The 19189-nt window shown below is 37.9% G+C and overlaps 1 protein-coding gene across 6 annotated transcripts in view; it reads left to right on the plus strand.

Annotated features, from left to right (window-relative positions):
* FAM149B1 (family with sequence similarity 149 member B1) overlaps positions 1-19189 on the plus strand; it is a 53474-nt gene that overhangs the window by 30393 nt on the left and 3892 nt on the right. For 4 of the 6 annotated variants that reach the window (XM_069572049.1, XM_069572053.1, XM_069572052.1 and 1 more), the window contains 7 exons: positions 370-534; positions 3912-4099; positions 12479-12603; positions 14376-14482; positions 16829-17053; positions 18438-18561; positions 18799-18924. In XM_069572049.1, the coding sequence (XP_069428150.1) occupies positions 370-534; positions 3912-4099; positions 12479-12603; positions 14376-14482; positions 16829-17053; positions 18438-18561; positions 18799-18924 (1060 nt within the window). The remainder of the gene's footprint in view (positions 1-369; positions 535-3911; positions 4100-12478; positions 12604-14375; positions 14483-16828; positions 17054-18437; positions 18562-18798; positions 18925-19189) is intronic. The other 2 variants (XM_069572050.1, XM_069572051.1) reach the window with 2 other exon arrangements.

Consider the following 19189-nt stretch of genomic DNA (forward strand, 5'->3'; position numbering starts at 1 on the left):
GCATTTTCAACAACAGTGAAGTTACTGAAATAAACCTATAATCTCCTGAGGTACTTCAGAGTTGAACATGAATGTAAATATTCTTAGATTTTAAAAAAAAAAGAAAGCTTATTTTATAGCCATAGCCATTGCATCTGAAAAGATAGCAAGCAGTATTCAACTGCTTCAGTATTAGGTGCATAATACACCGAAGCAGAGTGGGTGTGTGGCTCGTATTTATTCCTGTTCTGAGAAATAATAGGTATTAAAGTTTAGAGTAGCCCAGGAAGGTGTCATCAGGGGAAGGGACTTTGAGCTGAAACCTGTATGAATGAGTTCCTGTGAGAACTGTTTATGTTGTACATAATTACTATCTTTCCCCTCTCCCAGATTTGGCATTAGGGGAAAGAAGTTACATTTTTCATCTTCATTTGGTCCTAAAGCATCCTCCATTGCCAAATCCCCTTGCTTGTGTTCTATGGAAAGAGAAGAAGACTGTATCATATTTTCTGAGGGAATAATAGAAGAATACCTAGCATTTGACCACACAGATATGTGAGTATTATATCTTGTAAACGTTTTTACTCCCCTGTTCTGTGTATTAGTATCTATTTTTCTAAAGTATGCCACCAATATTATCTATAATTTATGTTATTTATGTTCTATTACTTCTCAGTTGTCCAGCATTCGTATACTTAATTGATATAAGTTGTTTTTTCCTGCACATGTCATTTGCCTCTTACTGGGATTAAACAGTTTTCAATGAATTAATTTTTTCTCCATATAATTTGATTTTTCTTCTTTGTCAATTATCACCAGTAATTCATGGAAACTTTATTCATCTTATTCTAAATCCAGGCTCTCTTACTGTTCCATGCTGTGTCCCTGAAATATTAACCTCTTAAACTATTCCTCCAAGCCTTTAGAAGTTCAGAATGATAGTCACAGTAGCACATCTGGAAGTGAGAATTTCAGGCTATGAGGCTGTGGTTAGGTCTAGTTAGTGTCACATGATTCTGGACTTTTCTTCCCTTATTTCCTATTGAGCCATGCTTACTTTTATGTTCAATGTATACAGTCCTAGGCTAAGGTAGACATAACTCAGATTTCTATACATGGCAATGAGTTAGCTAATTGTTCCAAGAGAATCATATGTATGCTCTTTCGATTTTCCAGAGATTTCCCCCTTCCCTTTCACTTCATCTGGCCTGAGTCAAATTATCTGTATTTTCTCCTCCTTTTTCCTCAAAGGTCTTTTCCCTTCATTTTAGCTTTAAATAAAGCTGATTTAACTACTCCAAAACGTGATGTTCATGACTCAAACCCAATGAATTTTCAAGTAATACAGGGAAGATTTTTAGGAAGGCAGTCTTCTCTTTAGAGATACCACTGAGATACTGAGATGTCATGAATCAAATCATGTAAGTTTGGAAGAAAATAAGATATGAAAGATTTTTTTTTTAATAGTTTGGTAATAGGGAAGGCCTTTCTAACTACAGCTTAAAATCTACAAGTCATTTAAAAATAACTACTTAAAATTTCTGGATAAAAAATTCATAAAGTCAGAAGACAAACTGGCAAAAATATTTGCAGTTAATGCATGCACAGAGGCTTAATTTCCTTAACATGTATATCAATAAGGAAAAAATTAAGGACAAAACAAAGAACATGGCAGAGTTCACATTATAAGAAAATGGATCTTAAATATATGAAATGAAACTCAGTCTCATTCAGAGATGCAAATCAAAACCATCATGAGTATTTTACCTGACAGACTATCAAAAGACAAAAGGGAAAGAAATTTGATTATTCCTTGAATGAGAAAGTAGGCATATTCTTTCACTACTGGAGAACTGTACCACCTCTTTAAATTGAAGTGCACATACCCTTTGACTCAGTAATCTGTTGATAGGAATCTACCCTACAAATAAGATACCTATGTAGCCAAAGAACTACATACATACAGTCCCCAACTTAAGATGAGTTGACTTATGAATTCTGGATTTACAATGGTATAGAACTGATACACATTGAATAGCAACTGTTTGCTGGAATTTATATCTTTTCTTAGACTAGCGATATGCAGTATGACTCTCTCTCAGGATGTTACACAGTGGCAGCAAGCTGCAGCTCCCAGTCAGCCACACTATCATGAGGGTAAACAACCAATACACTTACAGCCACTTTATACCCATAAACCATTGCTTTTCACTTTCAGTAGAGTATGAAATAAATTACATGAGATATTTAACACTTTATTATAAAATAGGCTTTGTGTTAGATAATTTTGCCCAGCTGTATGCTAATTTGCCTTCTGAGCACATTTAAGGAGGCTAGGTTAAGCTATAATGTTCAACAGGTTAGGTGTATTAAATGCATTTTTTACTTACGTTTTTGTTAGTTTATTGGGCTGTAACCTAATACATAAGGAATATCTCTAGAAATATATTGTGGTATTGATTATAAAAGCAAAAAGTTAGTTGATCAACAGCTGCCTGGCTACATATATTATGGTATATCCAATGGAATACTCTGCAGTTATTTTTTTAAAGAGGCAGATTTATATATATTGATAGGGATCATGGGCCAGGATACATTGATAATTGGATGAGCAAGGTACAGTACAGTGTATAATGGAACTTTCTCTGGACTTAATGTATGTTTGCTTCTGGGAATGAGGATTGGGGTAGAGATATAGGAAACTTATTTTTCACTACATGTATACATTTCCTTCTAAGCAATTTGAATTTTCATCATATGGCTATGTTATCTCCCCTTAAAAGAAATATAAATTGAAATACAGTTAATACTAATCAGCTTCCCTGGTGGCTTAGATGGTAAAGAATCTGCCTACAATGCAGGAAACCTGGGTTTCATCCCTGGGTCAAGATCCCCTGGAGAAGGAAATGGCAACCCACTCCAGTATTCTTGTCTGGAGACAGAGAAGCCTGGCAAGGGATAGTCCATGGGGTCGCAGTCAGACACGACTTGAGCAACCGACACACACACAGCCTCCTCCACCACTTAATGCCAAGCTAGCTCTTCCTTTGGAAAGGAGAAGCAGAGAGTCTGGCTGTCCTGCTTAAATCTTAGCATCCTTCTTTCCAGCCTAGTTTACTATTTCATTCTTGAGTACTTTGTTACCCTAGGAGTAACTTTCACTGTTAAGGCGGGAAGATACTTCTCTCCACCCAAGTCGGTTCCACAATTTGCTTTGTCTTAGTTTATACTGTCACAGATAAGCACATCTATCAGCCAGATTTTCTTCCCCTAGAAATCTATTTGTGCTATTGATACTCACTGCCAGGGAAGAGATAGCCTTGCCTAATTGGGAGTTTCTGAATTATAGGTACAGATTCCAGAAGAGCCCGAGTAGCTTCCTATGCTGTTGGGTTTCCCTCTTTTTCCTTTACAATCAATTACCAAACGTTTATTTAGGTTAGTAAAAGTATACAATATAATAATCTATGTGGACTATTTCCCTAATGAATCACTGCCTCAAATAACTATGCAGCATAATCACAGTTATACCATTCAGTGTGTCACATTAATATAATCTAAATGTTATCCAATTACAACAAAAAGATTATTTGTGTTCAAGTCATAGCTTGCTTGTTGCTCAACTGACAGTGCCATCTGTTTAAAGCTAAAAAAAAAGTACAGTGATTCTCACCCTTCTTTTTCTTGTTCTATTTTTTGCCAGAATAGGGGGGTGGAATCGGGGTAAAAAAGGAAAATGCAGTCTCCTCTGTTGAAAACTTCCTTAGCTCACAAGAGAACTTAATATCTGTGCTATATATGTCAAGGGTGGGGGGGGGGGGACAGATTTATGGAGGAGAAGCACAGATCACATTCCTAAGCAGCACAAAAGACAGTGGTGAACACTCAGTGAAAAAGAACCATGAAACCTTTCCCTCTTGTTTCTGTTACAGGGAAGAGGAGTTTCATGGAAAGAAATCAGAAGCAGCTACAGAGAAACAGAAATTAGGGTATCCACCCATTGCTCCATTTTACTGCATGAAAGAGGATGTCCTTGCTTATGTGTTTGATGACGTGTGGAGCAAGGTCCTAAGCTGTATGGAGCAGCTGACTCGTACTCACTGGGAGGGATTTGCTTCTGGTAAGGCTCTTTGTGAAAACAATGTAAAAAAATAATTAAGACTTCCAAACCCTAACCAGTCTATTAGATTATATGCTTAATAGTACAGAAGTGTCATATTTGTATTTCTTATAGAAACTAACAGATAGTTGGACAATATTTGGGAATGACTGGATGAGTAATGAGGCCTAGTCTATGATGACTAGAGATTGAGCTTTCTTTTTGAATGTAATTATTTGTGAGAAAAAAAACATGTGCAAGTCACAAATACATTTTAAAGACCACTTTATTGAAGAACTGATTTACAATAAACCAGTAAAACTTAAAGTATATAATAAGTTGATTTATGTATATACAGCCATGAAACTATGATAGTCAATACAGTGAACATATCCATTACCCGCAAAAGTTCATGACCTTGTAATCCCTCCCTCCTACCCTCGCCCAACTCACTATCCGGAAGTGACAACGTATCTGCTTAAATGGAATCATGTTGTATTGACTTTTTTTTATCATGTTCTTTCTCCCAGTATAAATCATTCTGAGAGTCATCCATGTGTCAATAATTTATTCCTTTTATTGCTGAGTAGTATTCCACTGTTCCACAACTTGTTTACCCATTTATCTGTTGATGGATGTTTGGACTATTTTCATTTTTGGTCTATTAGTGCTTTTATGAACACTAGGGTACAAGACATACATTTTGACATGTATTTCCTTTTTCTCTTGGGTAGATTTCTAGGAGTGGAGCTGTCAGAGTATATGGTCAAATGTATATTTAATGTCCTAACAACTGTCTGCATTGGTTTTCTATGTTGTATAAAACATTAACACAAACTTAGCAGCTTCAAACAATACACATTTATTATATCACAGGTCTGTGAGTCAGAAGTCCAATAACAGCCAGCTAGTCCTTTACTTAAGATCTCACAAGGCTGCAATCAGGGTGTTGGTCAGAGCTGGTTCTCATGTTGAGGCTCATGTTTTTGGAAGCATCCAGTTTCTTGTAGCTGTAGTAGTCATGGTAGCTTACTTCTCCAAAGCTTTCTCAGTAAGAAAGACTGAGAGCTAATCTACTAGCAAGACAGAAGATTATGTAACATAATCAAGGGGGTGACATCCTATCACCTTTACCATCATCTGTTGGTTTGAAGCAAGTCACAGGTCCTGCCCACACTCCCAGGGAGGGGATTACACAAAGGTTTGAACACCCAGAGATGAGAATCACGGGCTGGGGAGGCACATTGGAATTTGTCCACTACAGTCCTCCCACTGGCCCCCAGTGAGTCATGTGCTCCCACATGCAAAGTACATTCAACTCTCTTTAAAGGTTTCCAAGAGAATCATTCTTGGAATGATGGAGCCTCAGCTCCAAAGATTTTTGAATCAGGTAAGAATGAAGTTCCTGGATGTAATACAGGGCAAGTGAAGTTATTGGAGGCACAATTCATTTCTATTTTATAGCCCTATGAAACTAAATACAGAGGTACATTAACATCTAACTATTTAATCCAGCCATTCTGTTCCTAGAGACAGATTATTGATATTTGACCCCAACAAACCCAACATATAGTTGTGTGCCAGGAAAAGGATAACCATTCTAGACACTCCAGTTAAAGGCTGGGGTGGGGGAGGGATCCCTAGCAATTCTGAAATCCACCTGTGAAAATATTCAGGATTCCTTCATCAAGTTTCAAGGCCTGGAAATAATCCTCTTAGCTCTCTGCTCTCTCCTCTGAGCTCTTGATTTCACCCTCTGAGTCATCCTGTTAACATGAAAGGTATCATGTTTGTAGCTAAGTAATTTTATTAGGTTGTGTCCTGCCAGTAGAATTTTGGGGGCCTGATAGCCTTCCTTTATTTGGAATCTTTTGAATCTAGAGAGATTGAGAATTCTCAAAATCATTAAGTCCTGTTTTCTCTATGTTTAATAGTTTTTCCCTCAATTTCTCTCATCTCGTGTCTTATCATAAGCAGCAAAAAAAAAAAAATCAGGCTTCACCTTTAACACTTTGCTGGGAAATCTCCATAGCTATATAACCAGAATCATCACTTTGAAAGTTCAGCTGTTCACATGACCATAAGAGGCCATTTCCTAAACTTTCTGTCACAAAACAGCAAGCATCTCCTTTCTTCCAGTTTCTAATATGTTCTCCCTTTTTCCAGTTTCTAAGGTGTTCCTCATTTCCTTCTGAGCTTTCCCCTACAGCACCCTCCAAATCCAAATTTCTCCTAAGTCTATTCAAGGTAGTTTGTGACTTCTCTATCATGCTTCTCAAAATTCTTCCAGTTTCTATCAATGAACAATCAAAAATGAAATTAAGGAAACAGTTTATTTATACTAGTATGAAAAAGAATAAAATACTTAGGAATAAACTGAACCAAGGAAGTATAGGACTTCTACACAGAATACTACAAAACACTTAAAGAAAATAGGTAAGGCCTAAAGAAAGCCTTCCTCAGTGATCAATGCAAAGAAATAAAGGAAAACAAGAGAATGGGAAAGACTAGAGATCTCTTCAAGAAGATTAGAGATAACAAGGGAACATTTCATGAAAAGATGGGCACAATAAAGGACAGAAATGGTATGGACCTAACAGAAGCAGAAGATACTAAGAAGAGGTGGCAAAAATACACAGAAGAGCCATACAAAAAAGATCTTCATGACTCAGATAACCATGATGGTATGGTCACTCACCTAGAGCCAGACATCCTGGAATATGAAGTCAAGTGGGCCTTAGGAAGCATCACTACAAACAAAGCTAGTGGAGGTGATGGAATTCCAGCTGAGCTATTTCCAATCCTAAAAGATGATTCTGTGAAAGTGCTGCACTCAATATGTCAACAAATCTGGAAAACTCAGCAGTGGCCACAGGACTGGAAAAGGTCAGTTTTCATTCCAATCCCAAAGAAAGGCAATGCCAAAGAATGCTCAGACTACCACACAATTGCACTCATCTCATATGCTAGCAAAGTAATGTTCAAAATTCTCTAAGCCAGGTTTCAACAGTTTGTGAACTGTGAACTTCCAGATGTTCAAGCTGGATTTAGAAAAGGCAGAGGAACCAGAGATGAAATAGCCAAAAGCAGTTGCAAGAGAGTTCCAGAAGAACATCTATTTCTGCTTTACTGTCTATGCCAAAGCCTTTGACTGTGTGGATCACAACATACTATGGAAATATGGGAATACCAGACGACCTGACCTGCCTCCTGAGAAATCTTATGCAGGTCAAGAAGCAACAGTTAGAACCGGACATGTAACAATGGACTGGTTCCAAATTGGGAAAGTACATCAAGGCTGTCACCCTTGGGTGACAATATGTCACCCTGCTTATTTAACTTATATGCAGAGTACATCATGTGAAATGCCGGGCTGGATGAAGCACAAGCTGGAATCAAGATTGCCAAGAGAAATATCAATAAAGATAAAGGAGATCAGTCCTGGGTGTTCATTGGTAGGACTGAAGCTGAAACTCCAATACTTTGGCCACCTGATGCGAAGAGCTGACTCATTTGAAAAGACCCTGATGCTGGGAAAGATTGAGGGCAGGAGGAGAAGGAGACGACAGAGGATGAGATGGTTAGATGGCATCTCCGAGCTTGATGGACATGGGTTTGGGTGAACTCCAGGAGTTGGTGATGGACAGGGAGGCCTGGCATGCTGTGGTTCATGGGGTCGCAAAGAGTCGGACATGACTGAGCAACTGCACTGAACTGAACTGATGACACCACCCTTACAGCAGAAAGAGAAGAAGAACTCAAGAGCCTCTTGATGAAAGTGAAAAAAAGTGAAAAAGCTGGCTTAAAACTCAACATTCAGAAAACTAATAAGATCAAGGTATCTGGTCCCATCACTTCATGGCAAATAGATAGGGAAACAATGGAAACAGTGAGAGACTATCTTCTTGGGCTTCAAAATCACTGCAGATGGTGGCTACAGCCATGAAATTAAAAGACACTTGATCCTTGGAAGAAAAGCTATGACCAACCTCAACAGCATACTAAAAAGCAGAGACGTTACTTTGTCAACAAAGCTCCATCTAGTCAAAGCTGTGGTTTTTCCAGTAGTCATGTATGGATTTGAGAGTTGGACTATAAAGACAGCTGAGTGCCGAAGAATTGATGCTTCTGAGCTGTGGTGTTGGAGAAGACTCTTGAGAGTCCTTTGGACTGCATGGAGGTCCAACCAGTCAGTCCTAAAGGAAATCAGTCCTTAATATTCATTGGAAGGACTGATGCTGAAGCTGAAACTCCAATATTTTGGCCACCTGATGCAAAGAACTGACTCATTGGAAAAGACCCTGATGCTGGGAAAGATTGAAGGCGTAAAGAGAAGGGGACAACAGAGGATGAGATGGTTGAATGGCATCACTAAGTCGATGGACATGAGTTTGAGTAAGCTCCAGGAGTTGTTGATGGACAGGGAAGCCTGGCATGCTCCAATCCGTGGGGTTGCAAAGAGTCGGACACGACTGAGAGACTGAACTGAACTGAAAGAAACGGAAGGGGCTTCCCAGGCAGTGCAGTGGTAAAGAATCTGTCTGCCAATGCAGGAGACGCAAGAGATGCAGGTTCGATTCCTGGGTCTGGAAGATCCCCTGGAGTAGGAAATGGCAACCCACTCCAGTATTCCTGGGTAGAAAATTCCATGGACAGAGGAGTTTGGCGGCCTACAGTCCACAGGGTTGCAAAGACTTGACTTAACTGAGTGACTGGGCACACACACACAAAGAAATGGAAAGACAGGCTCTGCTTTTGTTATTGGAAGACTTAGTATTGTTAAGATGGCAATTTCCCTAAATATATCTACAGTCTGAGTACAACTTTCTCAAAATTCCAGCTGCCTTTTTTAAAAGGCAGAGATAATTCATATAGAAATGCAAGGTATCCTGAATATCCAGAACGATATTGAAAAAGAACAAATTTGGAGGACTCACACTTCTTGATTTTGAAAGATAATACAAAGCTACAGTGATCAAAACAGTGCAGTACTGGCATAAGAACATATATTGATACATGGAATAGAATAAAAAGTCCATAAATAAACCCACACCTCTATGGTCAGTTGATTTTCAACAAGGGAGCCAAGCCTATGAGGGAAGAAGAGTCTCTTTAAGAAATGATGCTGGCAGGGAACACAGCCAATATTTTATCATAACTATAAATGGAGTATAACCTTTTAAAATTGTAAACCACTATGTTGTACACCTGAAACTTACTGAATATTGTAAATCAACTCTGTCAATCAAAAAAAAAATTCAGATGGGGAAAAAAAAGGAAATGGTGCTGGGAGAACTGAAAAGAATGAAGTTGGATCGTTACTTCACATTTTATAAAAAATATCAACTCAGAATGGACCAAAGGAATACACTTACGAGCTACATAAAACTTAGGAGAAAACATTGGAGTAAATCTCAATGAGCTTGGATTTGGCAGCTGATTCTTAGATGTCATCTGACACCAAGACCACATACAACCAAAGAAAAAACAGATAAATTGGACTTCATCAAAATAAAATACTTTAGGGTGTATCAAGGGACATTATCAAGAAAGTGAAAAGATAGCCTACAAAATGGGAGGAAATATATGTAAAACATACACCTAACAAGAATCTATTATCCACAATATATAAAGAACTACAACCCCAAAACAAAAGAAAAAACAATCAGCAAATAACTCAAAGAGCAGTTTCTCCAAAGATATACAGATAGCCAATAAGTACATGAAAAGATGTTCAAAATCATTATTCATTAGGGGAAGCAAATAACCAAAACCACAATGAGACACTACTTCATACCTACTAGTGCGACTGTATTAAAGATTAAAAAAGGACAGTAACAAGTATTGATGAGGATGTGAAATTAGAATGTTTGTAAATTAATGGTAGGAATGCAAAGTGGTACAGTCACTATAGAACCAGTTTGGCAGTTCCTCAAAAAGTTAAATTACCATATGACCCAGCAGTTCTACTCAAAGGTATATAGCCTAAAGAAGTGAAATAGAGCCATACAAAAGCCTTTCATGAATGCTGATAGCAGCATTATTCATAAGAGTAAAAAAAGTGGAAGAAACCTAAACATCCATCAACTGATGGATAAACAAATGGTTTATCCATGTTATGGACTGAATTGTGTTCCCCTTAAAATCCAAAAGCCCCAACACCCAATGTGGTTATGTTTGGCGATATGGCCTTTAGAGAGATAATTAAGGTTAAATGAGGTCAGAATGGTGAGACTCTATTCCTATAGGGGTGGTATCCTTAAGAAAAGGAAGAAACATTAATGAGTTCTTTCTATGCATGTAAAGAGCAAAGGTCATGCAAACAAACACAAAGTGAAAAGGCAACTGTGCCTAGGAGCCAGGAAGAGAGGTCACACTATAAACCAACCCCAACAGCACCGTGATCATGGACTCTGAGGCTCCAGAACTGTGAGAAAATTTATTTCTGTCGTTTAAGCCACCCAGTCTCTGGCATTTAATGGCAGCTCAAGTAACTAATACTTCATGTACAACATTTCAAATATGCTAAACACCACTTATTTTTCTGTGTATCCATAAATTTAGGTTATTGTGAAACTTAAAGTTTGGAAAAAAGAAAGTGATTTTAAAATGGAGCTGGAGGATCTCTGACTAGTTTGGTGGGTTGACTGAAATGTCCTAAAATAGGGGTCAGCAAAGTTTGTGTATAAAGAACCAGGCAGTAAATATTTTAGCCTTTGCCAGCCATCCAATCTGTTGCAACTGCTTAACTCTGCCCTTGAAAGCAGCCATAAACAAGTGGATATAGATGTGACACTATTATACACTCAGTATATATCTTCCCCAAAGACATATATAATTACCGCTGCCACAAAAACTGGCAGTGGTAATGGGTATGAAGTTTCACTAGTCACGTGGCTATTTAAATTTTTAATTAATAACAATTAGGTAATTTTAAATTTCCATTCTCAATCACACTAGCTAAATTTTTCTTTAATTGAAGTATAGTTGATTTACAATGGTTGTGTTAATTACTGTTGTACAGCAGTGATTCAGTCATCCATATTTACATATCTTAATATTCTTTTCCATTATGGTTTACTGTAGGATACTGAATATACTTCTGTGCTATACAGTAGGACCTTGTTTTTTTTTAATCCATTCGATATATAAAAGCCTACATGTGCTAACCCCAATCTACCACTCCATCCTTCCTTCAGCCTCCTCCCCCTTAGAAACCAGTCTGTTCTCTATGTCCATAATTTTTTGTTTCACAAATAGGTTTGTGTCATATTTTAGATTCTACAAATGATATCATGTGGTATTTGCCTTTCTTTGACTTACTTCACTTAGTATAATAATCTCTCATTGCATCCATGTTGTTGCAAATGGCATTATTCCATTCTTTTATGGCTGAGTACTATTCCATGTATATATATATATACACACACACACACACATCTTTATCCATTCATCTGTCAGTGGATATTTAGGTTGTTTCCATGTATTGGCTCTTGTTGTGCTCTGGACACTGGGGTACATGCATCTTTTTGAATTATGGTTTTGTCCAGGTATATGCCCAGGAATGGGATTGCTGGATCATATGGTAACTCTATTTTTAGTTTTCTAAGGAACCTCCATGCTGTTTTCTACAGTGGCTACACGAGCTTATATTCCCACCAACAGTGTAGGAGGGTTCCCTTTTTTCTGAACTTTCTTTAGCATGTGTTATTTGTATACTTTTTAATGATGGCTATTCTGACTCATGTGAGCTGGTACCTCATTGTTTTGATTTGCATTTCTCTAATAATTAGAAGTGTTGAGCATCTGTTCTTGTGCCCATTGGCCATCTGTATGCCTTGTTTGAAGAAATATCTACTTAGGTCTTCTGCCAATTTTTGGATAGGGTTGTTTTTTGTTGAGCTATATGAGCTGTTTGTGTATTTAGGAAATTAAGTCATGTCATTTGCGAACACTTATTCTCAGTCTGCAGGTTGTCTTTTCGTTTTGTTTATGGTTTCTTTTACTCTGCAATAGCTTGTAAGTTTTACTAGGCCCCACAGTAGCCAAATTTTAAATCCTCTATAGCCACATGTGGCTTGAGGCCACTATCCTGGAGAGTGCATATATAGAACATTTCCTTCAATCTCCAAATGTCCCATTAGATAGCTTTGCTCTAGTAATCTTTGCTTTTCATTCTGCCAGGAACCAACAGGCATCACCAGCCTGAGAAACCACTTTAAAATAAATTCATGGTTTAAAGTGTTTTTTTTGAACCATGCAGGTGGTATGAAACTGGGCTATAAAGATTAGTGAAGCCTAGCTTGAGATTATGAATTCTCAGGGGAGATTTTTTTTCACAGTACTGTTGCTGTGGGTCTGAAGATATCCATGGATAATAGATTCTATTCCTTTGCTCAGATGATGAGAGTAATGTTGCAATCACCAGACCAGCTTCACAAAGCCCCTGTGTGCTGAGTGAACTACAACCTTTGGTCTTACCTCGAGTGCCACAGTCTAAGGTGCTGTCTATCACCTCAAATCCGGTAAGTCCCATAGGGTAATGTACAGGAGAGCCTAGACCTATTCTTATAGAGAAGTCTGCTCAGTTTTTTGGCTTAATTGTATCACTATGACTTTTTTTCCAGTAAAGTTATATGTTATCATAGTAATCCAGTGATTCTTTGCAAAAGTTTCATTTTGAAAAAACAGCAAGTTAGAGTTGATAAGTTGGAGAAGGCAATGGCACCCCACTCCAGTACTCTTGCCTGGAAAATCCCATGTATGGAGGAGCTTGATCGGCTGCAGTCCATGGGGTTGCACAGAGTCGGACATGACTGAGCGACTTCACTTTCACTTTTCACTTTCATGCACTGGAGAAGGAAATGGCAACCCACTCCAGTGTTCTTGCCTGGAGAATCCCAGGGACGGGGGAGCCTGGTGGGCTGCCATCTCTGGGGTCGCACAGAGTCAGACACAACTGAAACGATTTAGCAGAGTTGATAAGTAATTTTCAGCTCTTTTGAAAAGGTATCTATAAGCTCTGCAATCAAGATTCAACTATATGGTCAGCTCCAGGCAGCTTTGGGAAGAATGAAATATATAATAAAATGAGGGGCCAATGTCAGATTTTCTATGGCCTTAACATTCTATCTTTTGAATTTCTTTTTGACTTCTTCCCTCTTTTTTTCTGTTATTGTGACCTACCTGGTTTTTATTTTTTATACTTGAATCTGTTGACTTTTTTGCTTTTGGAGGCTTAGCAGCAATCATTACCCAGGTGTAAAAGGCAAATCAAAAGGAGAAAATGGTTTCAGTCTTCAGCATATAAGATGGCCATTTCTTGCAGGCTGATGAGCCTGATCTACTGTTTGCTTTGTTGGTATACTGGCCAGATATTGTGCAGCTATATTTTTAAAAGGGTTATTCAGAAGTAAATTCAGCTTGTACATAACTATACTATACATACCTGTAACATATAATACTGTATATCAATTATACTTCAATTAGAAAATAAACTCAGCAAGGCCCATATCTTATCACACTAGAGGATGACCCAGGTAATCTAATATTCCTATGATAGTAATAAAATACTTCTATATGTCAAACTGGTCTGCTTATGGTTTAAGTAAGCCCTGAAAAGTTAACATACACATTTCTAGTTGTTAATGACCAAAGGAAGGAGAAGCAATAATCCAAATATTCTAGAGAGAAAGTAGAAGAAGAATGCCTACTTGGGAGAGGAGGAGCTAACCAGAAAGGGCCCTGAACTGATTACCTAAGAGAGAAAATAAACAGGACACTAAGGTGGCAGTGGCAGTCCATGGAAGACTAAATCCTGCTAACATTAGAACAAATAAGATTAACTCCTTCTAATAGTCTTCAGATTTGAGCTTATTATTGAGAGCTGACTGCTCCAGGTGTAGCAGAGAAAGCATTAGCAGAGCACAGGATTAAGTGATGGTAAAAGATTATATACTAGAGTTTACCCTTATTCTTCCCATTTTTGTTCCATGTTGTTTTTTCTAATGTAAATAATAATAAAGGTCCTCTCTCCCCAATGAGACTGGCTATTAATTGCTTTCACATAAGTTGACCAGGCTTCCCCATTCAGAAATGAAGAGGATGACTCTGATGTTGTCATCTTAACAGTGGACTTGGGGCCCCAGATGGGATACTGGCCAAGATACTACAAAAGTTAAGACATAGGAGAAAAAACATAAATGATCTAATTTGGAAATATTAACTTTTGGCAAAGTTGGGAAACTAAGCTGGTATCGTCACCAACCAATGAGAAACATCTTCTTTTGATATGTAGATGAGTCTCTGTCAAGCAGCAAGTGGTCATCAGCCAAATGTGAATGGTCTCTTGATTCATGGGATGCCTCTACAGCCAAGAAATCTCTCTCTAATGGACAAGCTCCTGTAAGAAGTATAAAATTTTAAGACTATAGAGTTTAAGTAGATCACTAAAAAATAAAAGGAAAGCAAAGTCAAGTCAATCAACATGCATGTATTGAGTGCCTACCAAGCAACCAGAGACATGTGGGGAGTAGACATATATAAGGAAAATGGTCTCCACCTTCAGGGAGCTGATAAAATAACTGGTGAGAAGACACACAACTAAAAAGAGACCTAACCATTTATGGCATTCCTGTGACTGAGTACCAAGTGTGTGTACTTCAAGTGAGTGAACACTATGGCAGTCCCAAAGAAGGGAAGCATTTTGGTGGGAAGTGCAGGTTTTAAATGTGTCCTTGAAAGATGGAAGTATGGATAAGCAGAGAAGAGTAGCAAAGCTATTCTAGATATGAGAAATGATGTGGGGAAAGGTTTGGAGACAGGAAAATACAAATATTTAGAAGAGAAAGCAGATCATTTTTTGCTATAGTAGAACAGGAGACAATAGGTTAGAACTTCAATGTTCTGATCAAAGACCACTGGTGTGATTAGTGGGAAAGCAGACTGAAATTAAAGAACTTTGGAACCAGACAGTGGAGGGTTTTGAATGCCTTGTTTCTGAGATTCATTCATGTTTCATGTGATTCTCTTTTACTGCCAACTAGTATTCTATTTTAATAATATACCACAATTCATTTATCCATTCTTCTGTTAATAAACACTTGGGCTATTTTTCAGGTTGGGGCTGTTATACATAAAAGGCACTATACATATTCTTATACTGGTCTGGACTTATGTTCTCATTTATCAATATACAGAAGTAAAAGGATAAGTATATGTTTAATTTTATAATAAACTCATAAAATTTTTTCAAAAGAATTGTACCATTTTACATTCCCACCCAGCAGTGTATGTGTTCAGCTTTGGAGAACATCAGTTTAAATCAGGAATTTGAAAGACTTCACACAGTAGAACATAGATTGGATTAAAGAAGGAGGAACTGAAGGGAAAGGAGAAGTCTAATGCAGGAATTCAGGCAGTTATGGGTCTGTTCTCAAGATGTAGCCAAGACTAAAAAAGTAATAAAACTGTTTAGGAGTTATCATAAAAGAAATCAGATTCTATAAAAACAGAGGAATAAAGGTGAACTCAGATTTCAAGCTCAAGGGAAGACAGTTTGGGGATGGGGGAGATGAGTGTAGGGTCTGTTGAGTTTATAATGATGGGCCATATAGAAGAGGTCAGATTTGGAGACTGATCTAGAAGTATAGAGGTGATAAATCCACTTATGAGTGAGTAGTCCAGAGGAAAAATAAAGATGAGTGAAGAGCAGCTAAGGCCTAAACTCCTATAATTAGAAAGCAGGTAGGCTGTGTAAACAAAGGGCTTAAGTGAGTGGTTAGGGAGGCAAGACCAGAAAGATCTCTTACAAGTAATGCTCAAGGTTTAGCCCTATTCTGTGATGGGCATTTTTCCTTCAAAGTTCTCCAAACTCTGAGGCATATTTTGTGCTAGAGGATACCAAAGTGGCCTGAAAGCTTGAAGAACATGGCCTGTGGCAGAGTGTTATTCTTCCACTTTCCCTCCATATCACAGCATAAATACTATCTCTTAGGTGCCTTACAATAAAATCAAACGGTCTCTCATCTGCTTAAAACATAAAAATGAAGCATCTGAATCTGTGGGGCAGAGTTTAAGCTACTGAACTGTTGAATATGGTATTTTATTTACCAGAGTACTTACAGAAGAGTATTGTGTTTCACAGCTGTTTACGCAAATGGGGATCTACTGACCTGGGCTGCACAAAGCTCTGAACCCTTTGGCTGTTCCCGCTTTCTAAGGAACCCCTATCCCTGTGGGCTTCAGCTAGCTCAGCATTTTAATCTCTGCAATGTGAGCCACACTAGTGCCACAGCACTACTAAGCAACAGTACTGGCCTTTCAACTAAGTCTTTCTGATGACATGCCTTCAGCAAAAAGAATGCCTCCAACACGGTAGGAAGCACATTCCCTGAGGTAAACTTCTGGGAAGCACTTTGGAGTAGCTACACTACAGGTTAGCCTTTACCAGTAACTGAAGAAGTGACTCTGATGGCAGGTGAATAAAGTACTTGCTTTCCCAAGTCTCCACTCTAGTAAATCATGTGTAAGACTGAAATGATGTCCTTTTTTCAGATACACATACACATTCTCATTCCTGAGATAAATTATATGACATCTAAAACTAGGTTATTGATTGATTGTTTTCTGTTTTTGCCTTTCTCTCCCTTGAATGTACTTGAAAGTTTAAGGCTTTTTACCCTTTGAGTTCTGTCTCCCTGTACAGAGCAGTCTTGATCTCACTGTGGGTTTCTGATATTTGGCCACTAGAGATCTTGATGACAAGCTACTTATGAGACCTGGGTCCAGTACCATCTTTTCAACTCGAAATTGGCCAAATCGAGCCCTGAAGCTTAGTACATCATTTCTGTCATATACAGTGCAGTCCGCCAGGAGACGCAACCCCCCACCACGTACCCTTCATCCCATCAGCACAAGCCATTCACGCGCTGGAACACCAAGACTTACGGATGAAATACGCAGAGGATCCCGAGTGTAGGTTTCAGAAGCAGAATTTCTGGAATCTGTGGTAAAACTAATGAAAAATTTTACATATAGAATGAATTTAAAGATAAGATTGAAATATATGCTTAGGCAGTAATCACTACATATTCTTATGATGAGTTGTACACTGGTTTAAATCTAATACAGAAAAAATGGGAGTTATATTTGAATAATATATAGATATACTTGTCTTCTGATTATACTTATCTTCCTTCTGATTTAGCTAAACAGATTTTCACAAATGAAATGTTGGCTAGAATATTTCAATGGAACTCATCAAAGGAATAGAAGACATTCTATATATATTTTTATTAAAACATTTTCCTTAGTGGGAACATGCTCAGTAAAATTCTTTCCCCAAATGACGATTAGTTCTCCTTTAATATTTTTCCATACCAATAGGATTTACTTATTTCACTGACAATGAAAACTTCATAAATCTCAGATAAGTAGCTGCCTGTACCCCAGGAAAAAATGTCCCTTGGCACATCCTAGGAAGTAACAGTAAACATGTCCTCTTCCCTTTTCCCATCTCACTATGCGAAAGACTCCAAGTCAAGTTTTTAAAATAAAATCCTTCCATTAGTTGTTAATTTTAAAAACATCTTCGGAGGGTTGATTTCTAAGATTATGATCAAGGGTAGGAATTAATAACACCATAACTGAATTCAGCGTTTTGAATTCAGCCTCTGAATGAAGCATATGTCACTATACTTCTCTCCCAACATTTCTTAATTTTGACTTTATTGGTATATTATCTATACCAGTAAAGCTATACATTCACTTGGGTATGAGTGGTTTTGATGTAAAATTAATCTCTCATCCCTCGACAGTGCTTTTTTCGAAGTGGAAAAATAAGTTACTTTGTTTTTTTCTGGGATATGAAAAGTATCATTCAGCTTTAATTACTGTCTTGGGCTTGAGTAATACTGTAACTGCTCCAAATCCTTTGGAAGGAAATAAAAGTTTAGGATCCTTACCTGGAAATTATAATTTTTAGTGAAAAGGACAACCAGAAGGCCCCGAACTATGAGTTTCATCAGATGCAAAATTACCAATCTATGAATTTGTCAGGAAAAAACAACCCAGGATAGGGAAAATTGTTCTATTCCAGTTCTTTATGGGAGAAAGGGTCAAATGCTGCTGTGCACATAGGATGAAGCTTCAACAAAAAATAAGAAAATACTATGAAGCCCAAAATTTTCATTCTCCAAAATCCTTTGAGATCGCTTCACTTAAAAAAGTGTAGGCAGCTTAAAGCTTTCTGTGCATGACATTAAACTCATCTGTTCAATGTATTTGATGCTAACCAATTTGTTTATATTGTTACAATTTTATGCTTTCATATCTTGGTTTTTGCTGGTGGGATCTGCAGCCCTGTGGCGGCTGACTCGCGCTCCTCTCCCTCACCACTGCCGCTGAGTCGAAATAATCTGCTGCCACCTATTGGCACCTCTAAAGCAGAACACTTGAGCATGGTGGGGCCACAAAGGCAAACGGTATGTCTCCTTCCTATTGCCTTTCCAGTGTTTATAAAACCTCATGGTCAGTAATTCTGCAGGATCTGTGCTCTGGTTTTGACTTGTATATTTTGTCAAATGTGCAAACTGAATTCTGATTTGACAATGTAATTGGAGCTGCTTAGCCTGCAATTACCATACCTGTTAGGGCTGATACTGGACATGCACAGCTCCACTATAAATTAACTGTTTCCGTAATTCTTATCCCTTCTGCAGAAAACCCATAGCGATTCCAGTCGAGCTCGAAGTGCAGTGGTGGATGAGCCTAACCATCAGCAGCCCCAGGAGAGGCTCCTGTTACCTGACTTTTTCTCCAGGCCCAATACAACTCAGTCATTTTTGGTAGAGTGACATACTCTATTGTCTGATAGCTGAGCAAACGGGAAAAAACTAGTTTGGCAGGCTTAAGGCTTTATATGGTGATTTAATCAACTCTTAGAGTAAAAGCTGAGGTTCTAATAAAAACAGTGTTCTACATTTTAAGTATATTTGTTGAAACTCTAATTGCTCTCTGCCACTCATTATTTTAACTTGTAAAAATAAGGTAAAATGCCTTATATATAAACAGCAAATTCTAAGCAATTTAAAATTTAGATATTTCTGAGAA

This window comes from Ovis canadensis, chromosome 25 (genome assembly GCF_042477335.2).
Source record: "Ovis canadensis isolate MfBH-ARS-UI-01 breed Bighorn chromosome 25, ARS-UI_OviCan_v2, whole genome shotgun sequence".
NCBI lineage: Eukaryota > Metazoa > Chordata > Mammalia > Artiodactyla > Bovidae > Ovis > Ovis canadensis.